Consider the following 18,948-nt stretch of genomic DNA (forward strand, 5'->3'; position numbering starts at 1 on the left):
TCCGTGAGAAAGGAACATCAGGATGAAAGAGCACATTCATTTACTAAAATAGTGGACTTTATGCACCATCAACTGCATGCATGTGGCTCTGCAGTCCCTGCATGTCAACAGGTGGAATGCTACTACTGAAAGGGTTTCCACTCTGTTGAAGCAGTTAGTGTGCAATCACACCAAGAAGTTCATCTTGGTGAACACCTGCTAAATTGGAATTGCAGTTTTGGGTAGAATGTATTCTGTTGGGATTTTGCAGCTCACATCATCACATTCAATTCATGATAGTGCTCAAAGTGGGCTTAAGCAGAATTTAAGAGTAAGCTCTTAAACATGCCTCATTACATTGAGAGCCAAATTTGCAAGTGAGCCTGCTCTGAAAATTACACCCAGTTTGCCATCAATCCGCTCAACAGGATCATGTTTGTTAGTATAGACAAGGGTCATCTAGGGAAGGTCCCCACATATTACAAAGGAGGCATGGTAAGAAGATAAAGGTTTGTTTTTCCTTTAAAATAAAAGCAAAAAACTGCGGATGCTGGAAATCCAAAGCAAAAATAAAAATACCTGGAGAAACTCAGCAGGTCTGGCAGCATCTGCAGAGAGGAATACAGTTAACGTTTCGAGTCCATATGACTCTTCAACAGAACTAAGTAAAATTAGAAAAGAGGTGAAATATAAGCTGGTTTAAGGAGCGGGGGTGTGGAACAGGTAGAGCTGGATAGAGGGCCAGTGATAAGTGGAGATAGCCAAAAGATGTCCTAGACAAAAGGACAAAGAGGTGTTGAAGGTGGTGATATTAACTAAGGAATGTGCTAATTAAGTGTAGAAAGCAAGACAAGCAAAGTACAGATAGCCCTAGTGGGGGTGGGGTCGAGGGAAGGGAAGATATCGAAATAGGCTAAAAGGTAGAGATAAAACAATGGATGAAAATACATTTAAAAATAATGGAAATAGGTGGGAAAAGAAAAATCTATATAAATAATTGGAAGTAAAAAACGGGGGATCGGAAAGTGGGTGGGGATGGAGGAGCGAGTTCATGATCTAAAATTGTTGAACTTAATATTCAGTCCGGAAGGCTGTAAAGTGCCTAGTCGGAAGATGAGGTGCTGTTCCTCCTGTTTGCGTTGAGCTTCACTGGAACAATGCAGCAGGCCAAGGACAGATATGTGGGTGTGAGAACAGGGTGGTGTGTTGAAATGGCAAGCGACAGGGAGGTTTGGGTCATGCTTGCGGACAGACCGAAGGTGTTCTGCAAAGCGGTCACCTAGTCTGCGTTTGGTCTGTCCAATGTAGAGGAAACCACATTGGGAGCAATGAATGCAGTAGACTAAATTGAGGGAAGTGCAAGTGAAATGCTGCTTCACTTGAAAGGAGTGTTTGGACCCTTGGACGGGTGGCACGACACCTTCCCATGCAACCGCAGAAGGTGCAACACCTGCCCCTTTGCTTCCCCTCTCCTCACCGTCCAAGGTCCAAACACTCCTTTCAACTGAAGCAGCATTTCACTTGCACTTCCCTCAATTTAGTCAACTACATTCATTGCTCCCAATGCGGTTTCCTCTACATTGGACAGATCAAACGCAGACTGGATGACCACTTTGCAGAACACCTTTGGTCTGTCCGCAAGCATGACCCAGACCTCTCTGTCGCTTGCTACTTCAACACTCCACCCTGCTCTCATGCTCACATGTCTGTCCTTGGCCTGCTGCATTGTTCCAGTGAAGCTCAACGCAAACTGGAGGAACAGCACCTCATCTTCCGACTAAGCACTTTACAGCCTTCTGGACTGAATATTGAGTTCAACAATTTTAGATCACGAGCTCTCTCCTCCATCCCTACCCCCTTTCCGATCCCCCCCCTTTTTTTCCAATAATTTATATAGATTTTTCTTTTCCCACCTATTTCTATTATTTTTAAATGTAGTTTCATGCATTGTTTTATCTCTACCCTTTAGCCTATTTCGATACCTTCACCCCACCCCCACTAGAGCTATCTGTACCTTGCTTGTCTTGCTTTCTATCCTTAATTAGCACATTCCTTAGAAAATATCACCACCTTCAACACCTCTTTGTCCTTTTGCCTAGGACATCTTTTGGCTATCTCCACCTATCACTGGCCCTCTATCCAGCTCGACCTGTCCCACCCCCACCACCCCACCGCCTAAAACCAGCTTATATTTCACCTCTTTCCTATTTTTACTTAGTTCTGTTGAAGAGTCATATGGACTCGAAATGTTAACTGTGTTCCTCTCCGCAGATACTGACAGTCCTGCTGAGTTTTTCCAGGTATTTTTATTTTTGTTTTGTTTTTCTTTTCCTTTGTTCAGACAAGAATTTTGTATGTCACTAACCAGAGTGCCAGGTTGCAGTTCAGAGTTTTTCTGCTCCATTAGTATGAATACCTTCATTGTCTTAATAGGCAGTGATGCCTTCCCTGAAGTGACCTAATCCCCATGATTTGGGCAGAGTCACTTGCTTGCTGAAGTGGCTAGCAGTATCCCCGTCTTGCCACACTGTTGTCCCTCAGTTGGGTCACCAGAATATTTAGGCCAAATTATGTTAAAACTAAAGCTTAAAAAATAAATTAGCAGTTTGTAGCATGTTTGTATTAGTTTATTAATCTTTTGTAATCAATATTTACCAATAGCCATAATGAAAGGAAGACAAGTATGAAAATTAAAGGAAAAACTTATTAAAAGAATGAATTGTCTGAACATGTTATTTGCTAAGTGAAAGTAGATTTACAACCAATGAATAGTTATGGTGTACATAAGAGACAAAGGCATGGCACCATATAACCTAGGCAGTTGGAGGTCAACATAAAGATTGAGAAGTCTTTGGCATCATCTCTTCATGATACTAGCATCTTTGGTTTGTTGTTTTGGTTAATAAATTGTGCATTCAGCTCTTCTGAGCATTACACATCAGCAACATTTAATTGATAGGAAACATTGTTAACAGGTAATTTAGCACAAGCTGTTACTCAGTTACCATTGCATTTGGCATATCTAGAGAAAATCTAGAGAAAATTCTAACCTTAAACCATAAATGACTCATTTCAAAATGTCACTGGCCACATCATTGAGGTTATTGGAGCAGTGATGTTGTTGACCTTATTACTGCCCAGTTAATGCTTGGCATGACAAGTTAAGATTGCACAACATGATATCAGTAAAATGGTCATAATTTGGACAAATTTTCAGATATAACTTCCAGGTTGTGCCCGAGAAGGAAACTTTTAGACATTTTGAGCTTAAATTATGTTTTTTTCACAGGATCAGGAATAGGACAATTTATTAATTACTCTAGTGTTCAACTCCTATCTTGAAACAAACAATGCCAATTTTCAACAGAATGTAGGTGTGAAAATTGAACAAGATGCAAACAATTGGAAAAACAAGCCTGTGCTGATTAACCTGACATTCCTCAGTTCAGATATCTCTCACTTGATATGCCTAAAATTAACTCAAAAATATCATGGTAAAATACATCAGGTCATTTCATAAAATTGTGATCAGTGAAAATGGATGCCAAGCCAAAGGAGGAGACATTGGGAGGAGTAACTAAAAGCTTGGATACCGATGTGGGTTTTAAGAAGGAAATGGAGCTTAGGGAAGAAATTGCAGAGAATAGGAATTAGACAGTTGTAGGCAGCCATCAATGGCAGGGCGAAGGGGAGTGGGAATTGGATGCCCAAGAGGAAAAGCAGAGCTCTCAGAGGGTTGTAGGAGGTTATTGAGGTGGAGTGGGGTAAGGACAAGAAAAGAAAAACTTGATACATCGAGTTATCATTTACTTAAGCATTTTTTTTGCCTATTGTATTTTGTTACAGAGTCCTACCATCTCAGAGCCATCTTTCTTTTACAAATTGTAGCCCTTGCTCAGTCTAAGCTCCAATCAAAATTTTAATGCACTTTACACAGAATGAGATCATTTGGTAGCCTTCTGGCTCATGAGATGATAGTTTGCACCCTGGTAGTCAAATCTGTGTTAAACATTGCCTGATGTGGCTCAGGATCCTCACTCTGACATGGCAGTCTCTGCCACACTTGCTGCAGATGTAGGCAGTAGGCTAAGAAGGTGTACGTTTCACTGGCCGCTGTATTCTCTGAGCCATCTTCTTTTCCAGCTAAGCTTTCTGTTTTTCCTTGAGTCTTTCAATTCCCCCTCCAAATAGTAAGCCTCCAGAGATGATGGCTGTCAGCGGCCGTCCCCCAATTGTGTGTGTTAATGCCGTTCATCTTCATATCTTTCTTGCAGGTGTCCTTGCAGCAAATGTAGGGGCATCCAACAGGTTGTGACCCAGTAGCTTGTTCACTGTACAGAAGGTCTTTGGGTATACAGCTATCATCCATCAGACGAACATGGCCAAGCCAGTGCAGATGTTGCTGGCTTAGCACTGAGTGTGTGCTGGTATAATCAGTGGTTTGCAGCACAAATAGTTTGTTAACCTGTCCCGCTAAGAGATGCCAAGGATACATGTGAAACAGTGAAAGTACAAACTGCCCAACATATGTGGTCCAGCTCTCACTACTGTAGAGGAAGGCAGTAAGGATGCAGGCTTGGCAGACTCACAGGGTGCTCTCCATCAGGTTGTTGTTGTTCTAGACCAGGCTTGTCCAACCTGCAGCCCGCGGGCCACTATGTAGCTTGCCAGGCCTCCCATCCAGCTGACGGCCCCCAGGTTTAAAATGCCGGTAAGTAAGTTTGAAGATTCTGCAAGTTTCTGCTCCTCCAATCACAAGCCAGTTCTCCCCCATGCTTGCTGTTGATAGGATCACGAGTGAACCTATCAGCAGCAAAGAGTGGAGAGAACCAGTCTCTGATTGGAGGAGCAGCTTTCTTTAGTCTGAGGCCTGAAAACTCGGCACAACGGCAGTGGGAAGTCTGTTGGGGAGGGAGGGAGGTTTTCAGGGAGCGAGGAGAGAGAGCGACTACTGAGCAGGGAGAGAGAGTGACTGCTGAGTGGGGGAAGAGAGTAACTGCTGAGCGGTAGGAGAAAGTGACTGCTGAGTTTGGGGGAGAGAGCAACAACCAAGCAGGGGGAGAGAGACACTGCTGAGTAGGGAGGACAAAGTGACTACCAAGTGGGAGGAAAGAGTGACTGCCAAACGGAGAAAAGAGCGACACTACCGAGCTGGGAGAGAGCGTGACCGCCGAGCTGGGGGAGAGAGTGACCACCGAGCTGGGGGAGAGAGTGACTGCTGAGTGGTGGTCGGGGGAGGGGGGAGAGATGAACAGGTGTGTTGGGGGAGAGAGTGACTGCTGAGTCAGGGGAGAGAGTGACTATCGAGTAGGGGGAGAAAGCAACTGCTGATTAGGGGGAGAGAATGACTGCTGAGTGAGGGGAGAGAGTGACTGCCAAGTAGGGAGGGAGAGCGACTAGAGCAACTACCAAGCAGGTGGAGAGAGAGAAACTACCCAGCGGGGGGAGAGAATGACTGTTGAGTGGGGAGAGAGAGGGACCACTGGTGGCGTGGGGGGAAGAGTAGCTGCTGGTGGGGAATAGTGGCTGCAGGTGGGGTAGAGAAAGAGTAGCTGGTGGGAGGATTAAGAGTAGCTGGTGGTGGTTTGGGGAGAGACTGACGGCTGGTGGGAGACAGAGAGTGGCTGTTGGTGGTGGGGTGGATAAGAGTGGCTGCTGGTTGGGGGAGCAGAAAGTGGCTGGTGGTGGTGGGTGAGTGGCTTCTGGTGGGGGAGTGAGCGTGGCTGCTGGTGGGGGGGACGTGCGGGGCAGTGAGTGGTGGCTGGAGATGGGGGCGAGTGAGGGCGCTGGAGGTGGGAGTGAGTGAGAATGGCTGAAGGTGGAGCGAGTGAGAGTGAATGTAGGTGGAGTTGGAGTGAGAGTGGCTGCCGGTGGGGGGAAGTGGCTGCTGGTGGGGGGAGAGGGTGGCTGCTGGTGCGGGGCCAGGGCAGGGGGGGCTGGGGGGGTGGTGGTGGGGGGGGGTGGGGGGCCGGCGGAGGGGAGAAGTGGCTGCAGGTGGAGTGAGTGGGGGTGTGTGAGTGAGGGAGTGAGTGTGAGTGAGGCAGTGAGTGTGATTTAGGGGCTGAGTGTGAGACAGCAAATTCGTGTCTGGCTCACTTCCAATCTCAGGGTTCACACTCACCCTCTCCCCCACACCAACATACTCACACCACCTCACACAGTGGGTGCGGTGAGGGTGAGTGAGTAAGCACCCTGAGACTGGGAGTGAGCCAGACAAACACAATTTGACCCTCTCACACTCAGATGGGCATCTTTATTAATTACTAATTTTTAAAAATGATCAATTTATTGCTTGGTCATTGCTTTATTTTTGCTCAGCAGGCTGTTTATTTTCCTCATGCCTCAGCATTTTATTGAAATTCATGTTTAACGTTGCACCAAACCTTATCTTTCTGAAATTTTCTCATCGGTCCCTTGAGTGAGAAAAAAATTGCAATGTGGCCCTTCACACACAAAAGTTGGACAAGCCTTTTCTGGACCCTCTTACTCAGCTTGGACATAAGAACTGCAGGCTTTTGCAAAGTGTGTGTTGATTTCAGCATCAAGTGATGGATTGTTGGTGATTGTGGAGCTTGAATATGTGAAGCTATCAAAAACATCCAACATCACATTATCAATGCAGATTGGTAGTACGGCAATGCCCTGAATCATGACATACATCTTCCTCATGCTGATGGTCAAACCAAACTCTTTACAAACATGAGAGAGTCTGTCCATTAGCTGATGAAGGTATTCCTCTGTATGGAATGCTAGTACAGCATCACCAGCATAGAGCAACTCACTAATGGGGACTTGGCACACTTTTGTCTTGGTTTTCAGGTGGGCAAAGCTGAAATGTTTCCTGAGCGTAAAATGAAGCATGATGACGTCATCGTGCAGCCTTGTTATATTTCATTCGGTGGGCATGCGCTGGAGTTGGCTGTGCGCCCGCCGATAATTAAAAGGCCTATTAAGGCCATTAACAATCTAATTAAATTGAAATTTACGCTGCCCGTTCTAACAGTAGATGGGCAGGTAAAAAGGCCAAGCAGCCTTTACATTTTTAGGAAACCTCATCCAAAGGGGGATGAGGTTTCCTAAAACAAATAAACATTATATAAAAACTTTATTTTTGAATTAAAAACATGTCCCATCTCATGTGACAGTCACATGAGGAGACATGTTTTATTAAATTTTTATTCTCTTCATTATTTTTCTTACGCAGTGCTTCAATCTCCCTGAGGCAGCTCTGTGCCTCAGGGAGATTGAAGCACTCTTTCTTGCATGTGCGCGAACTGTGCGCTAGGCCTGGGTCTGCCTCCTGCCCCCGCCCACCCAGGCAGCGCTGAGCGCTGCTGCTCACAACCCACGCAGGGTGGGCCTTAATTGGTCCTCCCGCGTGAAATCACAGTTTTGGAGCCGATTGCGGGCAGCAGTCAGCTTTCCGACCGCCATGGCATGCTCCTGCCAAGCACGCCTGCCAAGGGCAAAATCCTGTCCATGGATATTCTGGCAAAGGTGTAACCAGTAGTCAAGATTAAGATCACACAATCTATCCTTTAACTCTTGAAATCCAAGCCCCCCTCAAACTTCACCTCACCTGAACCTCCCCTTTTATATTCACATAGATGAGTCTCCCCCCCCACTCCAGGTGCAATTATTTTTAAAGGAGAAGACCTTACCCTTACTTGGGGATTGAAGCCCTAATCAGTTGGCACATGATCTATTGACCTTCAATCACTCTTCTACAATTTTTAATATCAACTGTCACATTTTGTAAATATACTGTGAATTTAGATGTGACTGGGATTTGTCTCACCCAGTCCAGTGAGCTTTGTCTCTTAAGATGACTGAGTGATTCACGTATTAGTGCTTATTTATATTTCAGAAAGTTTTCAATGAACTTGGAGGTGTTGAGAGCTTGGCACAGGTACTTCCTCATGTTTAATAACATTTCACTTTAAATCTATTTAATTTGTAACTTTTCAAATGTTTAATATCATTGTATCTTTTCTTTCTGTTTAGTATATGGAAACAGTGGCACATGGCTACCTTGGATATGGAGGACAACAGTTTGTTGTTGACAGATTGGTCACTGTGACATGTAAGTATAATTCATTTAACTACAAGTGAATGATGAAACTTAAAAGGATTCAATTATTCAATATTTGTGAACTTTTTCCTCATTTTTTAAAATTTAGGGCATCATTGGCATAAAATCTTATCTCTGAGTCAGAATGTTATGGATTCATGTCCCACCCCAGGGGGAGAATTTTCTGTATGTCGGTCCGGAGCGGGTGCGAAGCCGATCGCCGCCCGCGATCAGCTGCGCGCCGCCATTTTATGTGGGCGGGCCAATTAAGCCGGCCTCAGGGAAATTAAGCACCATAATAAAAGTTCAGAAATAATAAATTTAAAAATTATTTAGATATGTACCCTCATGTGGCAGTGTCACATGAGCTGGGACATGTTTATGGATTGAGTAAAAATTATTTATTTATTTATTTAATAAAACTTTCAGGAAACCTCATCCCCCCCATGGATGAGGTTTCCTGAAAAAATAAAAGGCTTTTCACCTGCCCACCAACCTAAAAGCTGGAAGGGCAGTGTTGATAATTTAATTGGGTTTTTAATGGCCTTAATAGGCCATTGACAGCTTGGCAGGCGGCAGCCGCCTCAGGCACATGACCACCGAATGTAATATCTAAATGACGTGCGCTGAAGCCACGTGTCATTTTACGCTTAGGCGTGCCAGGCCCGCCCCTGCACGCCGAGGTAAAAATTCTGGCCCAGGACTTGAGCACATGTCTAGGCTGATATTTGAGTGCAGTACTATTGGAGTGCTGCATTTTCTGGTGTACTATCTTTTGGATTAGTTGTTAAACTAAGGTCCTGTCTGCCTGTTTAGCTGGATGTAAAAGATTCCTCGCATGTAGTTACATTATGATACTAGGAACCCAGCAGTTGTGAATTCATAACCCACCATTAGCAAGTTTGGAAAATGAGTTCAGTAAATTTGATAATTAGTGTGCTGGCACTGGATAAAATGACCTTGAAAATTGCCAGATTGATAAAAATTCATCCGATTCACCATCCCCTTAAGGAAAGGGAGCTGCCACCTCAATCTGCTGTGGTCCATATGTGACTGCAGCTACACGCTGATTAAATTCTATTGCCCTCTGGGCAACTAAGCATACCTAATAAATACAGTCTTGTCACCTTCCAAGAATTTTTAAAAAATTGACAGAAATAAGGCACTCTATCACTCTTTAGGTAATATTCATTGTCCCACAAAACCAAAGCACATCAACTGGACATTCATCATAAAATTGCTGTTTTTGGAACCTTGCAATGCACAAATTGGCTGCTGCATTTTCCTGCATAACAGTGATGACATTTCAAAGTAATTTGCCTTTATTTTGTTTTTCTAACCCATCAGTCTAATTTATACCATTTACATCTGTATTGGAGGATGGATTTCTTTCAAGTCTAGTTTATTGCATTTCAAGTAAAAATATGATCTTTAAGCTAAAACAAACAGGAAAATGTTCCCTTGCAAAATATAGTCTGCACCAATTTTCAGATATTAGGAATGCGATTAGTAAATTCAAAGACCATAATACTGTTTAAATTATTTTTCTTTTAAAAAAAACATGCCAGACTTTTTCAGAATTCATCCACTGAATTTTCATTATGGGTAGAATCTTACCTACAAGCAGGCAGGCTGGGGGCACACGGAGCCGATCGCCGCCATTTTACGTAGGTGGGCCAATTAAGCCCGCCCAGCATAACGTGCGGCTGGTAGCTCAGCGCTACCTGTGCGAGTGGGGGTAGGAGGGAGAGCCGGGGCCTGCGCTTTTTTGTGCATGCGCATGAAAGAGCGCAGCTATCTCCCTGAGGCACGGAGCTGCCTCAGGGAGATTAAGTAGATAATAAAAGTTTATTTTTAAATTATTTAAACATGTCTCCTCATGTGACAGTGTCACATGAGCTGGGACATGTTTGTGAAGTTGACAAAATTTATTTATTAATTTTATAAAAGCTGCAGGAAACGTGAAGGCCGCTTACGATTGGACGGGCAGCATTGTTAATAAAGTACATTGCTTTCTTAATGGCTTTAATAGGCCGCTGACAGTTCGGCGGACACACAGCCGCCTCCGGCATGCGCCCGCAAATGCAATATCAAAATGACACGCAATAACATCAGGATGCATGCCTGACATCATCTTGCGTCATTTTACGTGTCGGTGTGTTGGGCCTGCCCCCGCACGCCGACAGCAATATTCTGCCCTGTATGTTTTGTTTCTTAATATAAATTGGACATTTGGAGATTTTAAACATCAAGGGCAGAATTTTACATATGACGTGTGAATGGCGGACCCGGCACGTCAGAGTTTAAAACGATGCACACTGATGTCGGGCAAGAGTCCTGACATCAGCATGCGCCATCGCAATATTTAGGTGGGTGTGTGCGCGATGAAGTGCAACATGTGCCCACCATTAATTAAAGGCTTTGTTAAGGCCCTTAACTCGGAAATCGATGCAGATTTTGAGGCGCCTATGCGATCTTCGCACGGGCGCAACCGGCAGGCGGGTAAGTGACTTTTTAACAAACCTCAGCCACGGGCGGGACATGTGAGCTCAAAGGGGTTGTTAATGTTTTATGTGAAGTATTTATTGCAGAAAGTGTTTTAAGCTTGCCTGTATGATTGTTAGCAGTTCAGATTGATTTCCAACAGCTTTCTCTGTACTTTGAAGCTTCAGCTCACCAGTCTGCAGACAGTAATCTTTATTGGGCCTGCAGCTTTCTGGAAGCCTCCATTTAGCCTGGGGGCATGGGTTCTGACATCTTCACTGGAGACAGCTCTTCTGAGGAGAAAGGGAGGGCTAGAATAAGGAGAAGGCCAGGAGTGGACAATCAGCCTCCAGGGGAGCCATCTTTGGGAGGCCAGGTGCAGGCACAAGGGGCGCAAGACCAAGAGGTTGTCCAATGTGGAAGGGGCCGCAGAAGACGCCACTATCCTGCTGCCAGGGTATACAGGCAGTGAAGCAGCTACCTCAATATGACTGAGGTGCAGTGCCAAATGAAGCTCCGACTGTCAAGAGGCACAGTCAACTATACCTGTCAGATGATTGACCCTGAGATATCTCCTGACTGTGTGGGTGGACACCCCATGCCAGCGGCTCTGATGGTCACAGTTGCCCTCCACTTCTATGCATCTGGCTCCTTCCAGGGCTCGGTGGGTGTTGTTTGGAGTGTCTCCCAATCAGCTGTCCACATTTGTGTCAAGCAGGTTACAGACGCTCTGTTCAGACGTGCATTGACCTTCATCCACTTCCACTGCGACCAGGCAAGTCAGGCACAGCGAACCAAAGGCTTCGCGGCCATTGCTGGCTTCCCCCATGTCCAGGGTGCAATAGGCTGCACACATGTGGCCATCAAGGCGCCAGCAGGTGAGCCCGGTGCCTTCGTCAACAGGAAGTGCTTCCACTCCATGAACGTGCAGATAGACTGTGACCACAGGATGCTGATTCTGCAAGTTCGTGCAATGTACCCAGGCAGCTCCCTAGATGCCTACATCCTCAGACACTCCCAGGTGCCGGTTCTCTTCAGTGCTCCAGCTTGGCTGGATGGTTGGCTGCTGGGTGACAAGGGCTATCCCCTCAGAAGGTGGCTCATGACGCCTCTCCACCATCCAAGAACAGAAGCTGAGCAGCGGTACAATAGGAGCCACGGCATCACATGGGCTGTGGTGGAGAGAGCCATCAGCCTTCTCAAGATGCGCTTCCATTGCCTGGACCGCTCAGGGGGTGCACTCCAGTACCCCCAGTTCATGTCACTGTGATAGTGGTACCATGCTGCGCTCTGCACAATCTTGCACTGGAAAAGGGGGATGCAGTTGACGATGAAGACCTTGACTCAGTGGATGCGGCTGCACGTGATGAATCCAGCAGTGGCTCAGAGGATGAGGAAGCACAGGGCGATGATGAGGGGCAGCACACCGACCGCTACTACACCAAGGAGGCATGGGACATCCGGGACACTTTAATCCAATGAACCTTCAGCTAGCTCCACACACATGGATCTGCAGGCCCAGCATTGCCTGGCGCTTCCACACGTGGCACTTAGGTGCTACATCTTCCACCTCATCAGCTGCAACTAAGGGCTTAGTAAATAAACATCTCTGTCCACTCAAACACTCATGATATGTCTGTGAAACAGACAAATGCAGCACAAAGGAAACACCCTCAGCCATGATCACAAATGTGTTTTTTTATTGCTACCAAAAAAATGAACAAGCGTCGCTCTGACGAACAGAATCAAACATTCTCTAATCTAGGACCAACACAAAATCATCAGTGACAAACCCGTTGAGTGCCTAACATGCCTTATGCTTATGTTTGTGGGTGCTACGTCTTAGTACCGCCCCATCGCTCAGAGTGGCTTGTGAGACAGCCTGCTGACTCTGCTGTCCTATTGGCCTCGATGACCTTGGTGGCTGTCCTCTGGCCCGTGGAGCCTGTGATGACCCCGCCTGGGAGGGAGTGGCCAGTTCCAGAACTGGCACCTCCCCAGTTGTTGCAGCCTCAACAGATGCATTGGTCACTGGCAGAGGGGTGGAGGAGCTGCTGCCCTCATCTGGAGCACCCTGAGAAGAGCTCACAGCGACGAGAGGCAGCTGCTGTGCCGACGTGAGATCACATTGGACCTCCCTGCTCACTGCAGATGGATGGGCATCGAGCTGGGACACTTGGTGCCCAGAACATCTCCCACATTGCCAATGTCTACCTGTGGCCATCAGTGCTGTGAGGGCTTGCAGGTCAGAGCGTACCCAATCAGAAAATTCTCAATCTGTTGGAAGCCCCTCTCCATGAGAGTCGCCAAAATCTCAATGGAGGAAGCCTGACACTCTGTCCTGAGGTTCATGCCATCACTGACACTCTGCTTGGATTCCTCCACCACAGAAACCAAGTGAAGCACACCCTCATGCAACCCTGCCAGATGCTCCCGCTCACCCGGCCGCTTGTCCTGCAGCTGCTGCATTGCGGACATCTTCAGAGGCACATTATCACTGCCCGACGCAGCATGTGCCTGGTCCCCTGCAGTCCCCTGGCTGCTGGCATCATCGGCATTCTCTGTACATGCCATCTCCTCCAGCAATTGTGAAGTGCCCTCTCCACTGTGCCTCGGGACACTAGCCGACATTATAATCCCCACCGATGTGGTAGTCGCTGCGCTGGTGCCTGGCTCGCTGAAATGATGTGACGCAAGTTGCAAGTGACGCCCCTCAGCTGTGGAGAGGGGTCTCTGGACTTGTTCCTGGCTGCCATGTGGCGGTGATGCTGAAGTTAACAATAAGGATAGTGCATCAATTAGTGTTCACTCAGTAACAACATTCATCCCTTTCCCCCCCAGGCTCATAATGTGCTCAAACTTCAAAAGCCTAAGGAGACCAACATTGGTTGGGTGGTAAATAGTCAAGGGGAGGCCCAAACATTACACACGCATACGGACAGGCTGGTCAGATGCCTCAGGAATGCCACACGGAATGTTATGTGGATAAGTGTGCGGTTAAGTACTTTGGCGAGACAAACAAGTTACAGGAATACACGAGAAATGGTAGGACCGTGGGAAGTCAGGACAATTACAGGGACCTTGCTGGGCAGACCCGTTAAGGTAGCAGAACAGGAACATAAGGCGTTTAACAAGGTAAAAGCCAGACTTGCCTTTATTAGCCGAGGAATAGAATGTAGGAAAAGGAAGGTCATGTTGCAAGTGCAGAATACGCTGTTGAGGCCACATCTACACTTCTGCGTTCAGTTGTGACCTGCGCTTCATGGGAGGGATGGCATTGGAGTGGGGAGAGTGCAGAGGTTCCTGACCAGGATGTTTGCTGGCCTGGAGAGTTGGAGTTATGAGGAAACATTGCATACACTTGCGACATTTGCCATGCAGCACAGGAGATTGACAGGTCACATTATTAACCTTCATACTGTTATGAGAGGCATAGAACGGGTGGACAGAAGACAACATTTCCCCTTGGCGCAGGGTTGACTAACATGGTGGCATTTATTTAAGTTGATTGTCATGAGGTTGACAGGTGAGGTGGTGAGGACCTTTTGGACAGAGCACTGGCTGAAATGGTGGTGGAGGTACAAACCCTCCTAAGATGCAATGGGGAGAATTTTGCCCTTGATGGGCAGGTGAGCCCCACTGGCTCGGCGGCAGGCAGGCAGCCGATCGCCGCCACCAAAATGGGCCCCGCCGCCATTTTAAGTGGGTGGGCCAATTAAGGCTCGCCCAGCGGGCTGCCCAATGGTTTCTTATTTTTTCAGAAGCCCGTTGGGGCACCTGGCCTGCCCGCCAACCCAGCTCGCCGACAGAAACGTTCTGCCCAATAAGTATTTGGATGTGCAGCAGCGGTGCCATGGCATGTTAGGCCATGGGGATCGTGGTCAGAAATAGGATAAGGCCACTTTGGAAGGTGCTAGAGACGCGCATCCTCAAGGGGCCGAGGGACCTTTGTGTATGACCCACAGGTCTGACTGTATCAGTCTGTGAATGAGCAGTGTTGCTGCATTAACGATTGCAGCAATCATCAGTGCTTTGAATGGTGGGGAGACAGAGTGGATGGGACTGTGGGCCTCAAACACCTGGCCGCTGCACCCCAGCCTCACTGACACTTGCCGACCTGGCCGCATGCCTCCTCCCCAGCTCCATGGCCTGCTCCTCAAAGTTGGTGACATGCTGCAGCACGGCGTGACCACCACCAGCCCGCAAACAATCCCGGCTGTTGTGTTCTGTTTTTGCCTGCAGGACAGAGAAGAGCATTTATTGGGGCTGATCGCTCATGTACTCTGCACGCGCACGCCACACCCCAGCCACAGTGGCCCATCTGAGGCCTCCAGCGGCTCCTGTTCACACTACTGGTGATCAGTCTCCAGAAGATAGTACAGCTGCTCCCAACCCCCTCCCCCAATGGCCACCTTGGACACATTCAGCGTCCATCACTTTCAATAACACACAGGTCTTAGCGCCCATGGCAAGGAGGCGCAACTAGGTGTGGCGCCAAGGCCAGCAGATGGATCTTGGCCATGATACCTTGAGGTTCCCCTTTCACCATCTCATCACCATCAATAAGAGATGTGTTGGAGTTCTGAGTATGTGTCTAGCTGCCTCCCCTGCAGGTTGCCCCCAGACTACTCAATGCGACGAACACCAACATATGCTGCGGGGAGAACCCATCTTCTCCTCAACCACTAAGACTGATATAAGCATGGTCACTATCTGTTTGCCCACCCACCGTGCGCCAAACGCCCAATGTGGTAACAACACTAAGATGCGGGGTGGGGTGGAGGGGGCCTCAAAGGCTAAGGCTACCTGCTGGGTAAAATGGCCAAGGCCGATATGATACTCACCCTTCCAGAGCTCAACAAATCATTGAGGCGTTTGCGGCACTGGGTCCCTGTGCACTGCACAGCATCTTGAGAGCTCACGACTTCCGCCACCTCCTGCCACGCCTGCTTGGTAACGTGGGGGACCCTCCTCCTCCCATCCTCGGGAAACAGGACCTCCTGATGTTCTGCAACCTCTTTGAGGAGGGCAGGAAGGCAGGCATCAGAGAACCGAGGGGTGCATTGCCCCCCTGCTGGCCTACCCTGCAGCCTGCCCCGCTCCTCCTTTGCCCTGCCCTCCTCCCGAGCCCGCTGTGCAGACTGGTCGCTGGCCATGGTAAACAGCCTAAAGGAGGCTGCCTGGCCTTTCTTTATACCGAGTGCCGGTTACCCATTGGAATCGGTGGTCTGTACACGCCCACCGCACATTTGAAATTCCCGCTGTACATGGGAGTCTGTAACGTGCTGGGCAGGCCTTAATTGGCCCGCCCGCGCAAAATGGCGGCATGGCCCATTTCTCTGGCGGAGATCGGCTACGCGCCCGCCACCAATTGGGTTGGGCCCGCCCGCCCAACAGACATAAAATTCTGCCCCAAATGTCTCATTCTATTTTGCAGGAGTATTAGTGATATAGCAATAATCAGAATGGATCATGCAGTCAACTCTCAAAATTTTGCTTCTAATTTTGCCTGTAGTTTGTGCCTTTAAAAATAGGGCTTGTACTTTACTTAAAAATAGCACAATTCTCACTTGCAAGCCAGAATATCAGATTTTCTCTGAAAATCCACTGTACATTACCCTTTAAATATATATAAAACAGAGTGAGTTAAATGGTGAGAGGATAAATTCAGAATGTATGATGCACATAATTTGTATAATTAAAATGATTCAAACTGACAAATGTATTTGATAAAATGTTGTAGGCATTTGTATGGAAGCTAAACATGTTGAATTTATGCAAAACACTTTCAGTAAGTTCCACACTTGCTAAAAGTGAACCAATTCTTGAGCATTATTTCACTATCTCTTGAAAACTTTTCACTTAAAAAAATAAACCAATTATATCTCATAAGGAAAGTTTCAAGTTCTTTGAACAGTTATGTTGATTCTTCCCCACCTCACAAAATTCCCTATAACGAAATGTGTATAATGGTGATCCACGTTTTGGACCAATGACACAGGGAAGAAAAGGGAGGAGATGCTCCTAAGGGGATATTAGAAATTAAGAACAAAATCAGAAAATAAGACCAAATGGGTGGTAATCTTGGGATTACTAGCCAAGTCATGTGCTAATTGACATAGGGATAAGCAGAGCAAAAAGTATATGTAAGTCTTGTGTGAGCAGAAGGAGTTCCATTTTATGGGACACTGGCAGCAGTACTGAGATGGAAAGGAGCTGTCATGCTGGGATGAGCTTCACCTGAACCAGGATCGGTGTCCTGATAAGGAAAGGATAGATGGGACTTGACATTAGTAAAATGGTGAGGGATCTGGTGAAAAAAGCATTGCATCTGAAGATAAAATAAATAGTAGGTGAGAATAAAGGTCAGACCAAGGTAACATAAACAGAAAACAAATAAAGCCATAAAACAGAATTATAAGAGGACATTAAAAGTAAAGTAAAAGGAACAACTAGTAAAAGTAAATGAAACTATCTGTACTGGATTCGAAATAAAAAGGAAACTGGAGGTAGTAACCTCATTAAATGTTGTCTTTCTCGTAAGCATTTCCAATCTCTACCTTTGAAAATCCTGCCTTGGAATTCTCTCCAAACATCTCTCCCACTCGGATGGCTTTAACAATGGCCCACCTCGCAGGATTTCAATTTCGCCCTCCGAGATTCCATCTCCCTGGATTCCCGAGTGACTCAACACTAGCTCACAAGCACACTTTCAGACCTATGGCTGTTCCCAGCAGAACACCACTCCCCAAAGGGGTACTTTTGCCCCAACGGTCCACTAACTGCAGTTCTTTCTTTAATTCGGAGCCTATTTCTTTGTTCCCTTCTTTTAAATTACTTAACAGGTCCTATTCCTGTCTTTGTGCCTGTGATACTCCTTGACTAGCAGACTGCCACAACCTTATTCACTGAAGAAGTTATTCACTGACCGTTGATCTGTTCTGGGAACCTATCAAAACACTCTCAGAGGGTCACACCCTTGTTACTAGGCAGAAACCAATGAAACAACATTGGAACATCCTGTACCTTTAGATGTTACAATGTCCATCGTCTACAAATTTAACACACACAGACATAATGAATTGAATTCATAACAGTAAGCAAGTATGCAAAATAAGTAAAGTACATTAAATAATAATCATGAGAAATTTTAACTACCCCAAATGAATTGAGGTAGTACATGGAATGGAATTTTTACAATATGTGCAGGACTCCTCTTACCCAGGATTGTAGAAAGTCCAATAAGAGGAAGCACTGATGGATATAGAATCAGGAAATGAACTAGAACTGTTAAGAAATATAAGTGTAGGGGAAGATCTCAACAACAATGATGAGAACATAGTAAGGTTTAAGATCAAGATTGGAAAGGACATAAATAAGACAAAGATCAAAATAACAAATTAATAAAATGCTCATTTTAAGTGGATGAGAATGGAACTAGGAAATTAAATCTGGAAAATTTGCTGGCAAACAGAAATAGAACTGCAGCGGGAAACATTTAACACGGTGATATGTAGAGTCCAGGAGACATTTATCCCACTTAAAAGTGAGAACAATCTAGCCAATAAAACACAGATCACAAGCAGGGTGAACAACACGACAGAAAATTGCAAGACCCCGAGATTGCAGATTCAAAGGTCCTGGACAGATCACAATAAGGCGAGCAAAAATACAAAAATATAGCTGTACTTACACTTTAGAATAGGTGACAGTTCCAGGGTTCAGCATCCAGAGGGCAGCTAAAAGAGAGCTGCAGAGGGGTTCTACAGCCACACCATTACGCATGATGAAGTTAAAAAAAATGAAATAAAAATTGGCTGGTTGATTGGAAGAATCTACAATGGTCCCTACATAGTGTGCCAAAGAAAACAACCAACAGATTAGCTTGGAAGCAACCAGAACAAGGGACTGAGGCATCCACAGTCAAAAAATGGTAAGGTGAAAGTCCCACCTCTGAGAAAAGGTGGAGCTGAGGACAATTCTCCAGAGGACTGTGGCATACTAATGAGTGATCCCTACAGAAGTAAATAACTTTAAGATTAGTGTGTCATATAAAAGAATTCTCGGGGGAAGTAAGAAGTAAATCTGAACACATAACATATATAGTTATAAACCATATTAAGTAGTTCCTAAAATACATTAAATTTTTTTTTACTTAAAAAAGTGGAATCTTGTGGCATAGTTTTATTGGTTAAAACAAGGTGTTTGGAATACTCTTTGAAAGTTAACCAAGCGGAAACTGAGTCCAGATAGACTGTCATTCGATTTTATTTCTACAAGCATAACTTCAGCAACTTTTTGTAGAATGCACATGATGTTGATTCATTCAATGTATGTGTATGGGGAAAAACGTATCTTATCAATGAACCTAAAGCACCAATGTGTTTCCTAGTATTCAGGACGCAGTTTACACT

The 18,948-nt window shown here is 46.0% G+C and overlaps 1 protein-coding gene across 1 annotated transcript in view; it reads left to right on the top strand.

The window, feature by feature from the left end:
* Positions 1-18,948, top strand: part of nek10 (NIMA-related kinase 10) — a 351,428-nt gene that overhangs the window by 28,730 nt on the left and 303,750 nt on the right. Inside the window, exons 3-4 of the mRNA XM_041183993.1 lie at positions 7,847-7,888; positions 7,984-8,062. Of these exons, the coding sequence (XP_041039927.1) occupies positions 7,847-7,888; positions 7,984-8,062 (121 nt within the window). The remainder of the gene's footprint in view (positions 1-7,846; positions 7,889-7,983; positions 8,063-18,948) is intronic.

Source organism: Carcharodon carcharias, chromosome 3, assembly GCF_017639515.1.
Source record: "Carcharodon carcharias isolate sCarCar2 chromosome 3, sCarCar2.pri, whole genome shotgun sequence".
In the NCBI taxonomy this organism is placed as follows: Eukaryota; Metazoa; Chordata; class Chondrichthyes; order Lamniformes; family Lamnidae; genus Carcharodon; species Carcharodon carcharias.